Source organism: Panulirus ornatus, chromosome 7 (genome assembly GCF_036320965.1).
Source record: "Panulirus ornatus isolate Po-2019 chromosome 7, ASM3632096v1, whole genome shotgun sequence".
NCBI classification, from domain to species: Eukaryota; Metazoa; Arthropoda; class Malacostraca; order Decapoda; family Palinuridae; genus Panulirus; species Panulirus ornatus.
The window spans coordinates 43,467,688-43,488,401 of record NC_092230.1 but is presented as its reverse complement, the minus strand read 5'-3'; the positions used below and the strand labels follow the sequence as shown (position 1 = coordinate 43,488,401).

General features: G+C 40.0%; 2 protein-coding genes across 5 annotated transcripts in view; both read right to left on the bottom strand.

The window, feature by feature from the left end:
• The window catches only part of LOC139749572 (cartilage acidic protein 1-like), a 41,067-nt gene extending 35,113 nt beyond the window's left edge, over positions 1 to 5,954 (bottom strand). The window contains exons 1-3 of one of the 4 annotated variants that reach the window (XM_071663630.1): positions 5,853 to 5,954; positions 4,462 to 4,547; positions 1,212 to 1,304 (exon numbers count right to left, since the gene is read on the bottom strand). In XM_071663630.1, coding sequence (XP_071519731.1) covers positions 1,212 to 1,304; positions 4,462 to 4,493 — 125 coding nt within the window. In that variant the 5' untranslated portion in view covers positions 4,494 to 4,547; positions 5,853 to 5,954. Of the gene's footprint in view, positions 1 to 1,211; positions 1,305 to 4,461; positions 4,548 to 5,758 lie in introns of all 4 variants that reach the window. The other 3 variants (XM_071663632.1, XM_071663629.1, XM_071663631.1) reach the window with 3 other exon arrangements.
• Positions 5,955 to 12,213: 6,259 nt separating this feature from the next.
• Positions 12,214 to 20,257, bottom strand: LOC139749571 (xylose isomerase-like). The gene is made up of 5 exons (XM_071663627.1): positions 19,976 to 20,257; positions 17,542 to 17,683; positions 16,675 to 17,361; positions 16,281 to 16,451; positions 12,214 to 14,896 (listed from the first exon to the last, which is right to left on the bottom strand). Exons 1-5 carry the CDS (start codon positions 20,134 to 20,136, stop codon positions 14,726 to 14,728), a joined length of 1,332 nt encoding a protein of 443 aa, XP_071519728.1. The 5' UTR covers positions 20,137 to 20,257; the 3' UTR covers positions 12,214 to 14,725.
• Between the last annotated feature and the right edge of the window lie 457 nt (positions 20,258 to 20,714).

Here is a 20,714-nt window from a genome sequence, read left to right as displayed (position 1 = left end):
ATTAATGGCCACCAGTGTCAAAGGCAGATTTCAATAAGAAATAAACAGTGTTTGGGACATCGCCTCTTGTGTCCCACATTCAGGGCCTCTTGTGCCCCACACTCAGGGGCTCTCACAAAAGTCAACCATATTTTCACCTTCATGGCTAAATGTTATATAGAAAATGACTTTTCCATTAGCAGATAGTAAGTTCCACTGAAGGACTTTCCTTAATTTTTTCATTAGTTTACCTGCATCTAATGGAAAACCCTTAAACAATGAGCATGAAAAAAATCCATCACAGTAAGCAATAAGAAATAAATCAATGATTATATAAACAAAAAATTCATCTATAAATTGATAGACTAGCATTCAAAAGTAACATAAAATACACAATACATTTCTACATTTGTTTCAGCCGGTGATAAGTGAGCACCCAGAGAAGGTGTGAAAGACAGGTTTGACAGCTGATATGACAGATGATTTTTCTGTTTCTACTGAATTTATTTTCCAGTGGAACTCTAGTTTCACTTGCTGTAACAACATTACTAGTAAATAACAAGAATATACTTAGAAATAGCACATCTTCCACACTAAAGTCAGGGTGAGGGAAAATTGGTTGGCAAGGGTGGGGAGGATAGTGAAGGACATGTTTCTTTCTTTATACCTACTCAAGTCTCATACAGACTCTTAATCAAAGTTCCCCACTACCTTGGGATTACAATGACACAATTAGGTGTTGTAGTTATTACACTATTTCTTCCATAATTGTGAATTCAGTATGGATCCCTCTCTTGCAGATCCACCTCCACCTTCTTTCCATTAAAATTGCCCGGTAAATCACATTTCTTCAAGTTTCTCATGTTATTTTTCTTCACTTTCCTCACCAAATCATAATCAAAATAGATGTTCCTACTAATGGCTTGAATCATCCAACAATGATTGTCATTCCTCCTAATGACATGAATCATCCAACAATCTAAAGTACATATCATCTGTAGGATCACTGTATACATACTACCTTTGGATAGACAGCAATGTACCTACAACGGTGATTCTTGAGGTACTTATACTCATTGTTTTTTTTATCTTGTGGGAATTCAAGTTCATCTAGCCCTCTGCATGGATGTCCTGGATGTTTTAAGGTGATCATCATTCATACAGAGAAGTTAAGAAACAAAAGGTTTCACACTACAGTTGGAATTTAGCCTATGCAGATATATGTGACTCACCCAGCAACAATGAGTTCCAGTTGGCCATCATTGTCCACATCTGTGACTGCCAGCCCATAACTGAGATGAAGTGGTTTATTTTCTGGTCTCTGCCTATAAGAGAAAATTATGGGGTTATACAATGACACTTTAATCTCATAATAGTACTTTGATACTTCAATAACACCAAAAACCTCTAATTCCTAAGAACTGTCTTCCAAAATAATCAAATTACAAAACACATGAAGCAAAGTGTTTCCCTTTCTAATAACATGACCTGCTTTTAAATTATCTAGTGCAGCTACACTGCCTACATATATATGCAGTATGTATATATCATCCCTTTCTGTACAACATGATGACCCCTTCAAATTTCAAACATATCACAACCAACCAAAAAGTCATTTCATGGGGATATGGATGGGCTTGTCTCTGAAGATATTGCATATGGTCTGCATATTCTGTGACAAGGATTCATACATACTGTACTTTCATAAAACTGTAAGACAGATAATTCCTTTCCATCACAGATTTGGAAAAAAAGGACAATGACCCATTGTGCATAACCAGTTTAGCATATCCATGCATCACCACATCAAAAAGGGCTTTTGAGTCTACTAATTTATGCTGTAAGAACTTGTATGTATGATGGTGCACTGCATAAATAAGCACAGCACATAAAAGAAAGGTTAAGTTCAAGTGATGTTACTGTGGAGTCTGGTGACAGTGAAACTGCACTTGCGTAATGCATGCCTTACTTTTCATGCTTTCCCACTCAAGTCTTGGAACCTCAATTACTCTATTTAGTAGTCAAAAGTCTGCTGTTCACCTTGGTCAATCAAACACAATATTACAATACATATGTGAGATCAGATGGTACTTGAGTCCATACAGGGTAAAAAAATAAAAAAATTCATACACAAACTTGATTATCCATGTTTTAATTACCACTTCCTCAGCGTGAAAATCCAACTGCAATATTCAGTCTATTCAGAATCACTTGAGAATCATCCAAGCTGTGTTGAATCTTTGTTATATTTCTCCATTCTCCATTTGCAGGTTTTCATGCTGTTATGTATTAGATGTACAAGGACCTCTTGATTTATTCATATCTAATTTATGCCATTTTTTAGAATACCATGCATTGTCCATTAACACCTTTTCCTAATCTACACAAGATTATGTATGGAATAACACGATCATCATTAAACTAACACTGTGGTGGCATGGCATTGCCAGCACTGTGCAAGAAGCAGATGTGAGCATTATATGGACAGTCTATAGTGATGGAGTGCTACAGTATACTCTATATTGCATGTGTTTTGCCCCTTGCATCATGCCACCAAAGCATCTTTTTAAGTTCTCCTGGTACCTGGTACCACTGGAGCTAAGAAGTGCAAGGCCATTCCCAAAAAGGTTAAGACAGATGTGCTCAAATGTTATGACAAAGAACTGATATCAAGCATGCTCATGGACTTAGCAAATCTACTTTACAGACTTTTCATGATAGTACAGAGATCAAGGAGGGTGCCGAGAGCAAAACAGCAATCAGTTCATCTAAGGACTCGTACTTATAAATTTGATTATGGAGTGAATGAAACGAATGTTAAGCACAAGAATCGAACCCAAAGCAATGAAAATGTTTTCATCAGCATGCTTGCATTACTAGAATAGACCCAGAATATACATGAAGACTTTGCAGCAGAAGAGGGAGCAGCAAAGATAATTTCTGCAAGTCCTAGTTGGTCTGAAAATTTAGGAAAACCTACAATAACCACACCAAGGTAACTGGTGAGGCTGCTTCTATTGATGTCGATGCTAATGAAAATTTCCCAGGAACCCCCAAGATCATTATCAATGAAGGCGGTTATTCTCCTAACCAGATTTTTAATGTCAACAAGACTAGATGATTTTGAATGATAATGCCTTCAAGAATATACATTTTCCATGAAGAGAAGACTGCACCAGGATTCAAAGACTGCTATTATCTGCTTCTATTAATAAAATTCATTTTACAATTTGTATATCATAGTGTTTTATATTTCCTGGTAAATGTGCATAGTAGTTTTTTGCTGATATAATACTCAACTGTCTTATAAATAATGAAACCCCCTAACCTCCATTATTCAATTTATTTGATTTACCAACAATTTTCAGAAATGTAACTATCACCTAAATTGAGAGGGCCCTGTATAATGAAACAGAAAATAAAAGTTTATACTGTTGAACTTAAAATGTAGAATGGAGCAGAAGGTAATAGTGTATAAGGCACATCATGTGAAAAGGCAACAGCAGCAATTATGTAGTCACTAGCTTGTCCCTTAGGATATGAAGAATGCCAGTCTGAATATTCCAGCATTTTCTTTGAAATGGAAAGATCTGGCTGGGAATAAAATGGGATGTGTTCAGATTGATGATAAAACCTACAAGGACTTTAAGCCCTTGTCTAGCATAGCACAAATCTCCTTGTAAGTAAAATTACCCATAAAAAGTAATATCATTAAGCAAAAACTATTTCTTTAAAGAATGTCACTTTGAGAGAAGGGCCCAAAAACTTAAATTTTCTTAGGATTATGCATAAACCATATGGCATCCCCTTCAAATGTCAGGTCTGTGTACCAAAACTTACTCAATATGAGGCATGGGACGAGGGTATGTATGATTAATTTGATAGGCTGTATAAAGTGACCAAGCCTAAAATAAGGGAACAGGGTTAATGATGACATATGACAGATAGACAGAAACAGGGCATGACATCTACTCATCCTACACTTATGCAATTTCCTGAAAATAAATTTCTGTATACTGATAATGGATCTATGTCTACAGGATTTATAACTTATGCAGAGCAAGGCCTTCTGCTATGCTTTCTGTCATCTACACTACTGCCAATGTTTTAGGTTACACTAAGGAAAGGAAAAAAAAATCATTCAGAAGAATTATCTATACAACAAAACTCATGATGTTCAACACATCTAATAATTACAAAATATCACTTTCTTGCATATCTTCTCATTCAAATCGTTACTTCAAATAGTTGTTTATCATATTTCTAAAGCATGAGGTAAAATATTCAAAATTATATGCAATGGAATACAACAAAGGTAACACGGATCAACTAATTCCAAATCACTGAATTCTTAAACAAAATCTGAAAACTTTCATAAAATATTATCATTACTTTTTTTCTGGTTTATATGTTTCTAAATTCATGTGAATATTCTTCACTAGAAACTCCCTCACCAAACAAAAATACTAAATTTACACTGACCTAAACAGTTGTTGAGTTATGTCCAGGAACATCGTGAGGCACAGCTTCTAGTAACTTCAGTGTGTTGGTAAATCCAAAGGAATCCTCTGTAGAAGAAAACAGATTCAATTACCGTAAACAATTCTGCCAAAACATTCCAGTAGTGGCTACGACAGAGCAAAGGGTGTTAAAAAGTGATCACTGCCCTGAATTCTATACATATTCGCTGATGATGGTTTTATATCAATGATGACCCCTACCTATAAAGAATGCTTGCAGTAAGATTACAAAGGATGGACAAAACGTCTGGGATACACACACATAGATGGAGCAAGTGGAGAGGATGGGATACAGTGATAAAAGAAGGCCTTAGTAAGAATAGTACCATGTGAGAAATAAACTATTCTGTACGTGAAAGAGGTCTATGATTCACTACTAAGCTAACCTGAGGCCAAAATTGTTAAGAAGGCAAAGTTTCTACTGGCAGATATTTGAAGTGCATTTAAGTATATGGAAAAGGAAATATGCGGTAAACTATACAGAACATACTTGAAAAAAATCTGCATTATGCACAGGTAAGATTTTCATAGTTTCTCTTGATTTCTAGAAGTTTGTTGTTTGTTGTAGTTAACATATACAAATAATGGGTAAGAACATAATAATTTTCTTGTACTTTACTTTGTTTCCCACCTGTTACAAAAGTAAATAAGGAAAAATGGAGGCAATCAGGCATTTCATGAGTGTTTGGTAGTGCATGATAGAGTGGGTGTTAATATCTAAAGCAATAAAGATAATCATTGCCTTATTCATTTCATAAAAAAAAACGAATTTACAAGTTTCTTGAAAACATCGTTCGTTTAACATTATATAAGTTACAGTGGAAAGTTATTCCATTAAACTATACGAACTCTATACATTTCTATGAATCATAATTTGGAAGAACTTTCCTGTACAACGAATAGTTGATACATCCAGTTATAAAGTCAAATAAAGGCCATTATACAATGTCGGCATTTGACCTGTCAGTGCCAAAACCAATGTATATCTTTAGTTTCGAACATCCAGTGAATTTAAGGTTAGATTTGGTTTGGATGAAGTTGTTTTTGATGTCTTCTGAATGAATCTATCCTTCATTTCTATCGCAAATCACTACTTTATGTGATTTCACCCACCTAAAACTCCGGTTTCCAGGTGGATGTCCGAAACTATAATTTCACTCCAAAATGTTGCTGCAAATAGGCTTCGGGTAAGAGAAAAGCAATAACTCCCGGTCTAGCTTCTGTACAGATGATAAAAGGAGTAAAAAAAAAAATCCTACCTGATCTAAATGAACTTAGCGAAATTAGGGTTGCTATGGGATGTGGCCAGCCACCCATAGACTGACATATTGAGGATAAGTCCTTTTTTCTCACTTTAATTTGAGGAACCAACAGAGATCCAGACAACCATTTGTTTACATTATGGATGCGGTGTAAGGCGAGCGCACCTTCCCTGACATCACCACACCAACGAACAAACCTAATTGGGAACACAATTTCTCTGGCGAACATAAAAAGGGGAAATATTTAGAATATACCTCATGCTGTCACTGACAAATATTTTTTTCCAATTGATTGAATGTGAATTTCTTAAATCTTATAATTCAAAGCAATTTAGCCAATACCGAGAAAGAAAATGTATATCTAGACCTTCTTTCAGTACTTACTTGGGAACACAATTTCTCTGGCGAACATAAAAGGGGAAATATTTAGAATATACCTTATGCTGATACTGACAGATATCTTTTTTTTTTTTTCCAATTGATTGAATTTGAATTTCTTAAATCTTATAATTCAAAGCAATGTAGCGAACACCGAGAAAGAAAATGTCTACTTAAACCTTTCAGTACTGGTGATGAATACAGTAATTTCTTTGTATTAAAAGCTATAAAAGGACCTATGTATTATATCTAATATCCTTATATGTGTGATGGAAAGCAATATTTATGTGGACCACTCTAAAAACTACCTCCTTTACAACTATTCCTTAGTGGTATGATAAACTAGTTATCATATTCATCAGCCCCTAATTCTCAATACCAACTACTAGTTTTGGAGATTCCTTGCTACTGCCATTTTGCAGTGTACACAGAACGTTTCATATTTGTGAGATCTCATCCCTTGAACTTTTTGTACCATCAAGTAACTCTTACATATATTATGTATACTGCCAGCATTCACAGTTTGTTTATTCCAGTCACCCACCACTGGAGTCTTCACCTCCATTCCAAAAGGCTTCTTGCTTAGCTTTTTGTTATGTCTTTAGGTTGTTCTGCTATTAAATTTCGCCTATTTCTGATCACTCTTGACGTCATGAGAATGATTTAGAATTTTGAAGGTACTTCTTTACATCATTTCTTAACATATCCATTGTTAAATTTCTTGTTAAGCTCTTTACTTGTTCTGCCTTAGCACCTTTCAAAAAAACTTAACTGTCATCATGCTGGTTTTAAACACTAGAGGTTTTAAACCAATTTACGTTGTACTCTTCTCAATATGGGTTTATTTCATGAACTTTGAAATCCTCTGTAATTCAACTCTCTTAATTCTACAACTGTGTTCTATTTCTTGGTCTCCTATGGATCCTCTTTATTAATTTCAATATATTTTTAAGCACAATGTGTTGACCTGACAAGTATGTTCTATTTCTGGCTAACATATAAAGTGAGCAGTTTCCTGACTAATCTTTTACACCTGTAGAAAAAAAAGTACATTTCTATCAGTTGCATGTATACATTTTGTCTCATGCAATTGTTCTCTTAAGGTGGAACTCTTGCGATGGGTTGATTCTTGGTCCTTTAGGAAATCATGGCTGTGAACAGCATATTTAGAAAAAAATCTGACGTCCATATGGTTGGCTAACACTTCCTTGATCAGGAAATGGCTTCAGAGTCCACATACCTGGTCCTACATTCTGCACAAGCATGAGTTTAAACCTCCCAGGTATACAAAGATGGCTAATTGAATATCTCATGCCACCATTACATCAATTTATCTATCTGTTTATTCCTTTTTCAGTGTCTAAACTGTATTTTTGTTAAATAAGAACCTAGAAGGTTCTGGACATGCTAAGTTAAAGGTCCAAAACAACGAATGCATTTTTTTTTTCATATTTGTTCGCCTTTTTTCCCGTGTTTGCGAGGTAACTTCAAGAACGACTCGCCTATTATTATGCTAATCAACCTAACATTTTCCTTCCTTCTCCCACCTTTGGACTTGTTTACTGTCGTATTATATAAGAAAATAAAAGAATATGAATTACTTCTTGCAGGTTTTATGCTAATGACAATGAACTAACACTGTAAAGCATAATAACATTCCTTAGCCTAATTCCCTGTGACCCTAGACTGAATGATAGTCCATTGTAGATACAGTGACGTCATGTGACCCTGTACCTCTGACGTTTTCTGTAGTGACGTCATGTGACCCTGTATCTCTGACGTTTTCTGTAGTGACGTCATGTGACCCTGTACCTCTGACGTTTTCTTTACATATCATGTTCACTGTACGTACTGTCAAGTACCCTCGGGGACAGTGGCACATACAGACAGTACACGAGAGGTGATTGGAAGTGCGTGAAATGGAATCATCAGCATAAAAGTGAACAGGTTTAGAAGTAGAAGAGAAAATATATCTAGAAAAAAAAAGAGCAGATGAGTGTGCAACTTTGAGGACTTACACTGCCTTTGACAGGGAGGTGAAGGAGGTATTTACACCGTACCCGGGCACAGGGGTCCAAAAGGAGGCTTGGGAATATATATATATATATATATATATATATATATATATATATATATATATATATATATATATATATATATATATTTTTTTTTTTTTTTCTTTTTGCTTTGTCGCTGTCTCCCGCGTTTGCGAGGTAGCGCAAGGAAACAGACGAAAGAAATGGCCCAACCCACCCCCATACACATGTATATACATACGTCTACACACGCAAATATACATACCTACACAGCTTTCCATGGTTTACCCCAGACGCTTCACATGCCCTGATTCAATCTACTGACAGCACGTCAACCCCGGTATACCACATCGATCCAATTCACTCTATTCCTTGCCCTCCTTTCACCCTCCTGCATGTTCAGGCCCCGATCACACAAAATCTTTTTCACTCCATCTTTCCACCTCCAATTTGGTCTCCCACTTCTCCTCGTTCCCTCCACCTCCGACACATATATCCTCTTGCTCAATCTTTCCTCACTCATTCTCTCCATGTGCCCAAACCATTTCAAAACACCCTCTTCTGCTCTCTCAACCACGCTCTTTTTATTTCCACACATCTCTCTTACCCTTACGTTACTTACTCGATCAAACCACCTCACACCACACATTGTCCTCAAACATCTCATTTCCAGCACATCCATCCTGCGCACAACTCTATCCATAGCCCACGCCTCGCAACCATACAACATTGTTGGAGCCACTATTCCTTCAAACATACCCATTTTTACTTTCCGAGATAATGTTCTCGACTTCCACACATTCTTCAAGGCTCCCAGAATTTTCGCCCCCTCCCCCACTCTATGATCCATTTCCGCTTCCATGGTTCCATCCGCTGCCAGATCCACTCCCAGATATCTAAAACACTTTACTTCCTCCAGTTTTTCTCCATTCAAACTTACCTCCCAATTGACTTGACCCTCAACCCTACTGTACCTAATAACCTTGCTCTTATTCACATTTACTCTTAACTTTCTTCTTTCACACACTTTACCAAACTCAGTCACCAGCTTCTGCAGTTTCTCACATGAATCAGCCACCAGCACTGTATCATCAGCGAACAACAACTGACTCACTTCCCAAGCTCTCTCATCCCCAACAGACTTCATACTTGCCCCTCTTTCCAAAACTCTTGCATTCACCTCCCTAACAACCCCATCCATAAACAAATTAAACAACCATGGAGACATCACACACCCCTGCCGCAAATCTACATTCACTGAGAACCAATCACTTTCCTCTCTTCCTACACGTGCACATGCCTAACATCCTCGATAAAAACTTTTCACTGCTTCTAACAACTTGCCTCCCACACCATATATTCTTAATACCTTCCACAGAGCATCTCTATCAACTCTATCATATGCCTTCTCCAGATCCATAAATGCTACATACAAATCCATTTGCTTTTCTAAGTATTTCTCACATACATTCTTCAAAGCAAACACCTGATCCACACATCCTCTACCACTTCTGAAACCACACTGCTCTTCCCCAATCTGAAGCTCTGTACATGCCTTCACCCTCTCAATCAATACCCTCCCATATAATTTACCAGGAATACTCAACAAACTTATACCTCTGTAATTTGAGCACTCACTCTTATCCCCTTTGCCTTTGTACAATGGCACTATGCACGCATTCCGCCAATCCTCAGGCACCTCACCATGAGTCATACATACATTAACCAGTCATACATACCAACCAGTCAACAATACAGTCACCCCCTTTTTTAATAAATATATATATATATTTGTTTATATCTATCATGGAGGGCGTATAGGAGCATAGGGACCTCAAATGCAGAAAATTCAACAGAGCACTCCATTCCACCCCTCTCTCATCTTCCATACCCGTTTTGGCCTGACAGCCCATGACATAGAACCGTAGTAGATAAAAACAGGATAACTAATGAAGAAGAGAAGGGGACCCGGAAGAAACTTTGTAACCCCCTGATAGAATTCCACACAGGGTCCCTGTTGAGTAACCACTACTGAGAGGGTACGAAGGGGATCTCGCTTCGTCAGCGACTGCTGCAGTAGAACAGTCAGAGAAGCTTTGCAATTGGGAGCAGAGAGAAGCAGAGAAACCAGTGAGGTAATAGAGTCTCTTATGTTTTTTTGCCATATCTTGTCAGAATCCATAGAGAGATGGACCAGAGGTGAGACCCATAGGAAAAATAACCAGTAGAAATCCATATTGGTGATTAGAACAAAGGAATGGTATTCTGTGTTTAAAAAAATTGAGTTTTAAAGGCTTTGAGGACAGTAGAAGTGAGAGCAATTGGGTCAACAGTTGGAGGGGTTAGAGCAGTGTTTTTAAGAAGTGCTTTTAGACGAAGGCGAAATAGGCGAGCAAGGATTGGATCCATTAAGACTCCGAGGGAAAAGAAAAGAGACTGCATAGATGTACAGGATAATTTCATTGGGCACTTGTCCGACCACTGCAGCATTTCTTTCAAGTTTTGGAATCATTGAACAACGCATTTATCAACATCCTTAGATATTTATAAGCCATGTTTGGGGTATTTTCAGAAAAAAAAAAATGTAACAATACCGGGGTCAGTCTTGTTCGGTATCTAAATGTCCTTTTTTTTTTTGAAGAATGTAATGGTGTGTATTTACAATGGTTTCTCTGTTAAGTAGAAGAGTTCTCTGGTAAGTGTTGGTAGTGTTCTTTTTAAGTGGAAATGTTCAGCAACTGTGTTTATGAAGATTGTCGCGTTACGAGCCAATGCCTTTGACAAGTGTTTCCTGACAAGTAGAAGTATTTCTTCATAAATGGCAGTGTTCTGTGATAAGTAGTAGTGTTATCTGGTAAGTGGCAGTGTTATGTGATGGGTGGCAGTGTTGTCTGAAAAGTGGGAGTGTTATCTAGTAAGTGGTAGTGTTGTCTCATAAGTGGAATTGTCATTTAGTAAGTGGCAGTGTCGTCTGTTAAGTAGAAGTGTTAACTAACGAGCGACTGAGTTACCCGTTGAGTAAAGTATTAACTGATAAGTAGCCTGTCTGAGAAGTAGAAGTGTTATGTGATAAGTATAAGTTTTATCTGGTAAGTGGCAGTGTTGTCTGATTACCAGAAAAGGTATCCGGTAAGTGGCAGTGTTGTCTGATCATTAGAAAAGGTGTCTGGTAAGTTGCAGTGTTGTCTGAAAATTAGAAAAGGTATCGAGTAAGTGGCAGTGTTGTCTGAAAATTAGAAAATGTATGTGGTAAGTGGCAGTGTTGTCTGATCATTAGAAAAGGTATCTGGTAAGTGGCAGTGTTGTCTGATCATTAGAAAAGGTATCTGGTAAGTGGCAGTGTTGTCTGATCATTAGAAAAGGTATCTGGTAAGTGGCAGTGTTGTCTGATCATTAGAAAAGATATCTGGTAAGTGGCAGTGTTGTCTGATCATTAGAAAAGGTATCTGGTAAGTGGCAGTGTTGTCTGATCATTAGAAAAGGTATCTGGTAAGTGGCAGTGTTGTCTGATCATTAGGAAAGGTATCTGATAAGTGGCAGTGTTGTCTGATCATTAGAAAAGATATCTGGTAAGTGGCAGTGTTGTCTGATCATTAGAAAAGGTATCTGGTAAGTGGCAGTGTTGTCTGATCATTAGAAAAGATATCTGGTAAGTGGCAGTGTTGTCTGATCATTAGGAAAGGTATCTGGTAAGTGGCAGTGTTGTCTGAAAATTAGAAAATGTATGTGGTAAGTGGCAGTGTTGTCTGATCATTAGAAAAGGTATCTGGTAAGTGGCAGTGTTGTTTGATCATTAGAAAAGGTATCTGGTAAGTGGCAGTGTTGTCTGATCATTAGAAAATGTATTTGGTAAGTGTTCTTCGAAAAGTATATCAAGCGACTGTGTTCTAAGAAGCAACAGTGTCTGATAACCATCAAGTGTTCTCGGTCAATGGTTATCAAGGGTCTCTGATATGTACAAGTGTACTCGCACAAGGACCTGTGATTTCTCTTAAATATCTATGTTCTAGGTTAAATTCGTGTAGGTTAGGAATAAGATTTATATATATTTTTCCTGAAATTTATTGCCAGAATACAAGCTTGATTAACTGTGTTACCTAAGATCTTTTTTATCTTTTTTTTTTCTCCATAGATGGTATATGGATCAGCAGGTAAGGTAATGGTTCCTGGGAACATGACAAGTGTGAGGGTAGTGATTGGCAAGCTTGGCTTGGCACTGGGTTTCCATCTTCTGTTAACAGGTTTGCAGAGCCTTGGCTAGCTAGGCTATGGTATGCTCCTTGTACCAGCCCAAGATCACTGTACTGTTATTCTTTCCATACCAGATCTCCGTCTGTGTTTCTTAATCACATTCCATGTCTTAATATTCTTTTTTGGTATAGTGACCGACATGCCTCAGTCAAAGGCCATCACGGGTGAAAGGAAAAAAGAGGGGGAAAAAATAGAGGGAATGGCAAAGGAATTAGAAATTAAGCATGGCTCCGCAGGCGTTTGTAGACCTGACTTAAAGATAGAAACATCACGAGGAAAGGGATAAACGAAAGGAGTAAGAGAATTCCACAGCTTACCTCTCTGAGGAAAGAAGTGGCCATCATAACGGTCATTCCCCAAATGGCGGAGCTCTACACAGAAACTGTGTGAAGCAGCCGCCAAACGCTTATCTCTGATCTGCAAGTGTCATTGTCCCGCCTGGATTGCAAGGACATGTGCAAACACCTCACCAGAGGTGTGGCTAAATTGGCACCTTTAGAAGAGGGAGAAGTCAGCAACATTGCAAAGAACAATGATTGTGTTGGAAGTATTATTATTGTCGCTAATAGAATTGGAGGAAGTAATGTAAGAGGCACTTCATACTAAAACGAGTAAAAACCCGTGTTAGATATGAAATACCAGCTCGCGAGAGAAATAGACCTATACGGGACCTATACAATACCCTCCCCAAAAATAAATTTGGGGAAGTAGACATGTTTCATGTTAATTGTAACGTTAGTTATGGGGAAGATATGGTTATGCCTATATGTTAATGTTTATGTTATTACATGGTTAAATTGTGGTGTTTTGAAACGACAGAGGGAAACAAGTGTCAATTAGATAGGGACGTAGGGAGAAATAGCCTTTTAACATTATTGAATTTCACTTTGTTGCTGCTTTCCCAGTCGAGATGTTGCATGGGTCCGAAATGAGAGAAAATATATATATATATATATATATATATATATATATATATATATATATATATATATATATATATATATATATATATAGTGCAAAAATAAAGAACGAATGTTAGAAGTAGGGGAAGGGTAATTGGAATGTCTCAAGTGGAATCATCAGCATAAGAATGAACATGGTAAGATGAAAACAGATCATATACGAAGAGAAGAAAGATAGAAGGCGATAGAACAAAACCCTGAGGGACACCGCTGCTGTTAAGTCGCTCCATCAATGACTGCTTCAGTGGAACGGCCGCAGAGGAATCTATGCATTAGGGAACAGACAGAAGCAGGAAAACCAATGGAAGGACGTTTAGAAAGGAAAACCTAAGACATGTCAAATGCTCTGGAGATGACGAAGACCACTACAAATGTTTTACCACAGTCCCTGAGGGAGGAGGACCACAGGAGAGAACTCATTAGATCATTCACTGCGAAGCCGTTTTGGTGATGGAAAAAAGTGGATGAGGTTCTGAGTGCTTGATAGAATGTTTTAAGGGGATTTTCATAGGCTTTGGGGACAGCGTAAGTGAACGCACTAGGGTTAGAACGTTATCTCTGAAGGATAGGCTATCCCCAAGGCTAATATTATGATAAGGAAAAGTCTGGGTTTGTAGAGAGAGACAGAACAGGCGAGCAAGTATCGGAACTAGCTCACAGGCACAATCTCTAAGTACACATTCCCTAAACATGACTATGCTCATTCAAATCAGATTTTTACTTCGTACCAGTTTGACAGTTGGGATACTCCTCTATAGACCTTGATGCACATATATGAGTTTCCCTTGGACGATCGAATAGCATCAGATGTCAGCGATAACTAGTAGCTCAAACTGTTTGACAATATAGCCGTAATTTTCACCTTCAACGAACAATGTCAAACTCTGGTATGTAACTATCTTTAAATTATCGCCACAGACCGTCCCCCCCCCCCAACTTCCGAACCAAAGTCCTGGACTTATTGGACTTACAGATGCGAACAGCATATAGACGTCCATTAGAAAAGTGTTTATATCCAAAGGACATCAACCTTGAAGCACAATGAATGTTTCTGACCATGGCAGGAGGAAGCATATGACCATGTTGGAAGACCTCTGTCACTGGAAGTGTCAAGGATTCTCAGAGTGACTCATAAAATCTGTAAATACGATACGAAATAAGAATCTTGATCGGCATGAGAACACCTGTAAACAAAAAGACCCTCGATCTTGTGTAGTGAGAAGCAAGAAATGCAACAAGAAATATATATAAAAATTACGAGCCAATGTCTTTTTTTTGGGGAGGAATTGCGACGTGGTGACCTAAAAATGTGGGCAGCCATTTGGGGTAGGTGGCGCCTACTGACGTGGAGGGTAAACATAGTAGTTGAACATGTTATTGAAATGCTCATGGCGGCTAGACTGGTGCTGCGGCTCGCCGTTCCTGCGCACGTAGTCTTCACATTCTTCCAGGGAGGAAGAGCTCTTCTCTACATGCTCTCCCAGGCCAGACTTGTAGGAGATATAGCGCTGTTGAGACAAGATCTGGATATAGTGAAAGCAGATATGAAGGTTGATATGAATATATCCTCTCTTGAACACGATATGAAGGGTGATATGAATATATCCTATCTTGAACACAGATCTTTAAGGGCTTACGTAAAACCTACTACAGTTTAAAGGAAAATTTGGGCGTAGACATATGATGGAATGGAGCTATTACCAAGTTTTATGCAGCTGTGACAATAGTTAGTTTAAGTCAAACTATTTACCAAATGATGCGAAAAACTTGAGTGTAAATATCTAAGGTACAAGATTACAATTGAATGGATACCCTGTCACTACTTATACCTTTTTCTCTATGAAATATTCCTACCAGAAGGCTATTAGAAATAAAATTCTCTCACTTTCAGGGGCAGCATTTTGGAAATGTTATCTCTCTTCATTTTGAAGTAGGATGTTTTGATATGACGCATCAGTTCCAAACACCTAAGGCAAAAACTACTGCAGGCATGTGAGTATAGCTTTTTCTACAATGTAATTCTGGTGATTTCTTTTTCTCTAAAGTATCTGAAGCATCTCCAAAATATCTTAGATAATTGAACGATATAGAGTGCAGTACTAGACGAGGCGTGACGTACGGAAATGTAATTGCAAGTCGGAGAGTCTAAGTAGGTTTAGTGAGGAACATGTTGGTGTCTAAGGGGAAGGTTATTACTATTGGTAAAGGAACTGGTCATATTGGAAAAACTGTTGTTACCAGTGCTAGTTTTGATGAGTTGCCGATAATTTTGGTCAATGGCCGTACTTGATTTGATCAACAGAGCGCTGGTTGTAGTAGTGCAAGGTGGGGAAACAAAGCTTGAAATTAGCCATTTCGTAAATCCAGTTCAGCGGAAACTATACAATTCTGCCTAGTTTATCATAAAACGTTAGATTTCACTGTAAAGTACTGTTACAACCTCAGACTTTCGCAAAACATTCCAAGTGCCAGTTAGCAAATTATTTGCCATTCGATGTCATACCTAGGATTTCATAGACGCTTAGGCTTTTATATTAATGGACGCTAATGGCTGTAGACGTCTTTAAAGTTGTCCTCAGTGAATTTGGCGGCAAATGTTAGTCTGAAAGGGACTTGTCGAAAGTAAAAGGATACGTGCTAATTTTAGTGAACGTGACTCCACTTGGTAGAATACTACTATTAAATGCATACAAATTTTCTTATATAGTCTCGTACTTGTTTCCCAAATGTCTGTTTTGTCACTGTTAAGCTTTTCTAAAAGGTTTTATTTTAAAACATAAAAAAAAAGAGAAGCGCCTATATAAACAATGCGTTCCAGAGAAATAGCCTTCGTTCAATAACCTGATAACCAGTACCATCACCTTCTGATAGGGCATGTCCATTCCTTCTTACCTGCTGGATGCTGTGGGCGAAGCATCCGTCGGAGATCATGCGGGCGGCGTTCCTGAGGGCCCGGGCGAAGGTGTCCATGGCCAGAATGTGTCCGTGGAAGAGGTCGCGGGGCTCCACGGACTCCCGACGGACGCGCCCGCCCAAGGTGAAGCCACCGTCTTGCAAGCCACCCTGTAAAATTCGCCAATAGATTATGCTACTTTATCATCCATTATTTAATTGATAGTTATCCTACCAAGTTTATATTTACTACTTTATCATCCATTATTTAATTAATAGTTATCCTACCAAGTTTATTATATTTTTTGACTGAATATTATTGTTCAAAACCAGTGTACTGATGAATATGATGCACGATTGGGAGTAGCTTGGCGCCAATCTGCCTTTTGTTTACCTGCTCAAGGATACACTTCATGATGAAAGTAGCGTCGGCCACATTCTTGGCACAGAGGTCTGAGGTTCCATGGACCTCTGGGTAATTGCCGGAGGCATCGACACAGCCTAGCATGTTGAAGGCGGCCGCGACGTTCACATCATGTTCGTAGGGGCGTCCCAAGAGGCGTGAGAAAGCAGGCTTGATGTACAGTTTGTATTGGGTGTCGAGGCCAAAGTAGCGAAGCATATGCATGGTAGACATGGCGTCAGACTCGTACTGGTGACGGCGTGGGTCGGATGGTTTGGGCTGGATGAGGAGTTGACCCTTGAAGCCGATCTTATCCTTGTACTGGGCCGCCATGCGATACAGCTGCGCCATGTGTGACATGTCACGGAAGATCTGGCGCTGGAGAAGACTTTGGTAGCCATCGCGAGGGTTGAAGAAGACGAAGTTGTCTGCGCCCAAACGCTTGGCAGCCTCCAGGCTACGCTTGACTTGGGCACAGGCGTAAGCGAAGACGTGGGCGTCCGGGTTGGCACCAGCGCCGTTCATGTAGCGCGGGTGGGTGAAGAGGTCGGCGCTGTAGTACAGCGGTTTGATGCCGGTCTGCCGCTGGAGGTCGGCGGCAAGCGTCACCATCTCCTCCAGGTAGGTGTTGGTCTCGTCAAAGTTCTCTCCCTCAGGGGCCATGTCGCGATCGCTGACCTGTGGGTTGAGACACACAAACGCTGAGGTAAAAGCTAATATCAATCGGGTTTTTTTTTTTATCCATTTATTATTTCGTCAGGAATGAAGGAAGTAATCATTTATATTAGAACCAATGCCATAACTCCTCCAGGAGGTGGTCGGTAAGAGCCACCAGGGGGAAATGTCCATGTCCCCTACCGAATAGTACTTGACCCCCAGCTTGTGGCAGAACTCGAAGGCTGCCAACATACGACGCTTGTAGTTGTCCAGTGTACGAGACCCATCCTCCCAGGCTCGCTGGTGTGCCCGGTCACCGTAGTAGTCGTCTGAGCCCAGGTACCTGAGGCCAACAAATTCAACAGTCGTTATATACTGTACTTTTCCCTCATGAGTCACTGCTGGTCACGTAAAGGGAGGGTGTAAGTCGATTTCTTCTTGGTTAAACCTTGCTAAAACAACGAAGAATATCTAGAATAAGCAATACTTGTACTACTATAAGATGTATTCATTGAAAATCCTTATAATAGATTGATTTATCATACTAACATTATCTAGAAATATCGTACGTGTGCTGAATTTGTCTAAAATGATGGTAGATGTATGAGCTAAGTTGTTCTGGTACAAATGGCAGATTTATGAGTTAAGTGTTCTGGTACAAATGGCAGATTTATGAGTTAAGTGTTCTGGTACAATCCAACATGACTGGACCCTTACTTATTATATCTGGTGAAAACTACCACACTGGAGTTTATACTTATCTATGCAAACGCTATACATAAATTCCTTTTCTCACCTTCATTCACTTTATTCATTTTTTTCATACAAGGGCTGAGCTTGATGAGTTCAGTCCGAAGAAGCCTAGTTGTTAAGACGGAAAGCCTTTGAATAGAAGATGAATAAAGTGAAAATGCAATGCAGAACCACTTGACAGCCCTTCTTGAAATACTGTTCAGGATGGCACTGGAGAAGGACAGAGTGACAAGGGAGTAGAAAATGGGTAAACATCATCCCCATTTGTAAGAAAGGAGACTAGGAAGAAGCGCTGAAATAGATAGGATTCACGAGTGTCGTGTGCACGGTGCTGAAAAACATATCAGAAAGAAAATGGAAGACTTCTGCAGGAGAGGCACTACTTTAGTGAAAGACAACTCTTTAAGGGAAAAAAAGATCACGAACGAAACCCTCAGATTTCTACGAGTGAGCAAGCTGTTGAAAGATAAAGGAAGACTGGGTAGATTGCATTTGAACTCAGAAAGCATTTGACACTGTACAACATAAGAAGCTGGATCAGCAGACAAGAATAAGGGAAAGACTCCTTCGACGGACAGAAAATCATCATCGTGGAAAGGAACAAAGGACGCATTTTAGGGAAGCCTACTCGAAATGGATTGTTAGGTCACAAGAAGATAAACCACAGGATTTTTCTCTGAATTATTACTCCAATGGATCTATGTAAACAAGTTCCCAAAAGGCGTGGACTCCTACCTAAATATGTGAGTAGATGATCCAAAGGTGAGGGAAGTGAAAAGCAAGGAGGATTGCATCAACTTACAAGGGGACTTAAACAGACGCCGAAATTGGTCTGGTACATAAGTGGTGAGATTTGAGGATGGGCCACTAGATGAAGGTCTCGATGGAAATATCAATTAGCTGGAACTAAACTGCAGAAGTCTCTGAAGGAGGAAAGAATTTAGAGTCGTCCCTAACCTTTTGCTAAGGTCTCACCTTAGGAGAACAGTTAAGGAGACCATCTGTCTGCTAGCAAATATCAGAGTAGCATGCATGTCCACAGGCTAGAAATTATTTGGACAGGGTGGATAACCAGGCAGGTGAGGCGTGATTTAGAGTGGAGCAGATGAATTGTTTGTAAAGAATACGAAGGGATTCTTTATCTTAACCAAATCTGGTACTAAAATGTAACTGAAGGCTTTTCGTTGTTGATGGCATTTGTATAGGTGATTGTGGTGGGGGAAGTTGATGTCATGTGTGTGTGTGTGTGTGTGTGTGTGTGTCGTACGTAATGCATGGCATGACTAGATCTGTTGGGTGTGGAAGTGGTTGACTTACTAGCCAGGTAGAGCTGCATGTATGTTGATTCTTGGGTAATGTCAGGTTATTGTGATGTGACCGTGAGGTCATCTGTATAGGAATGGACTACTTCAGATGACGCAGTTTCTTCTGACGTAGAAAATCCTCATAGAGAGCACTAGCATTAAGGGTGGCAGTGGGTGCTGGCACTACGGTAAGCAAGGGATTCAAACACTCTGGTTGGCAATGGGTGCTGGCACATGAGGTGGCAATGGATGCTGTCGCTTTGCGTGGTTACTGAATGCTTACACTAAGGGTGGCAATGAGTGCTGGTGGTAGAGATGACACTGAATGTTGGCACTGGGGGATGACACTTCAGTGCTGGTACTAGAGATGATACTTGGTGCTGCCTTTGCCGTTGGCACTTGGGGTTGGACTAAGTGCTCTTGGCATTGTATTATGGCACTGAGAGGTGACACTAGTCAGTCTGTTGACACTAAGGATAACACAGTGCCGGCAGTCGGAGTAACACGTCGCTGGCACTAAGGTTAGCAATGAATGCTGGCACTGTCGCCTAGGGTATGCTGGTGACAAGAGAACTCACCTGAAGGTGTTGAAGTAGCAGACGGAGAACCTGAGCCATTCCTCCATGGAGCGGCCGTGGACGGTCTCGCCAGGGTTGTAGTGGCGGAAGACGAGGGTGTCCTCCGGGCCAGCATCGGGCCGGTATTCGATACGACCGATACCTGGGAAGTACTTGTTCATGCTGGCGGCTGACGGTGTGGGATGGGCGGGTCGGGCGGCGGGGTGGCTGGCTCCTCTTTCTACCTGCTGCTGACGGAGAGGCTGGTTTACTGCCTGGTCTACCTGCTGCGCCTGGCACTTTTCCCCCCCGACGTATATATACCCTGAGGGCGTTCACCAGACCGACTCGCCCCTCCCCCCTCCCGACACCCGAGACCGACGACACGCCTTCCGACCACCGACCGGATTCTATCCCCCCTCCCTCCTCCTCACAACCCGACACCACCCTTCGCTCCTCTTAGGCCCTGTGTATGGTCTATGGCAGGGAGGCGCGGGGGGGCGGGCGCATACACCCCACCCTCCCAGTGTCGCATGAAGACTCATCACTATGGCCCGCCTCTTGACTCTGGGTCTGGCTGGCTGGATACAAGGCCAAATTACCCAGCCTCATGTAAACAAGGATCCTTTGCCTTCTCCATCTCGTGTCCGGTTTCTGTCGTCTTTTGTTTCGGCTGCCTTCAGAGAGAGAGAGAAAGAGAGACACACACACATGGGGTCTTTCACGTCTCCTCCGTGTCTTTCTGATAATCAGATGGTGT

What these genes read in the sequence shown, in the direction of transcription:
- LOC139749571 (XM_071663627.1), bottom strand. Translation starts at nt 20,136, where the DNA reads ATGAACAAGTACTTCCCAGGTATCGGTCGTATCGAATACCGGCCCGAT. An exon ending in TGCTACTTCAACACCTTCAG is followed by an intron (nt 17,684 to 19,975) that starts GTGAGTTCTCTT and finishes TGTTGGCCTCAG; the next exon opens with GTACCTGGGCTCAGACGACT. An exon ending in TCGCCCACAGCATCCAGCAG is followed by an intron (nt 14,897 to 16,280) that starts GTAAGAAGGAAT and finishes TTGTCTCAACAG; the next exon opens with CGCTATATCTCCTACAAGTC.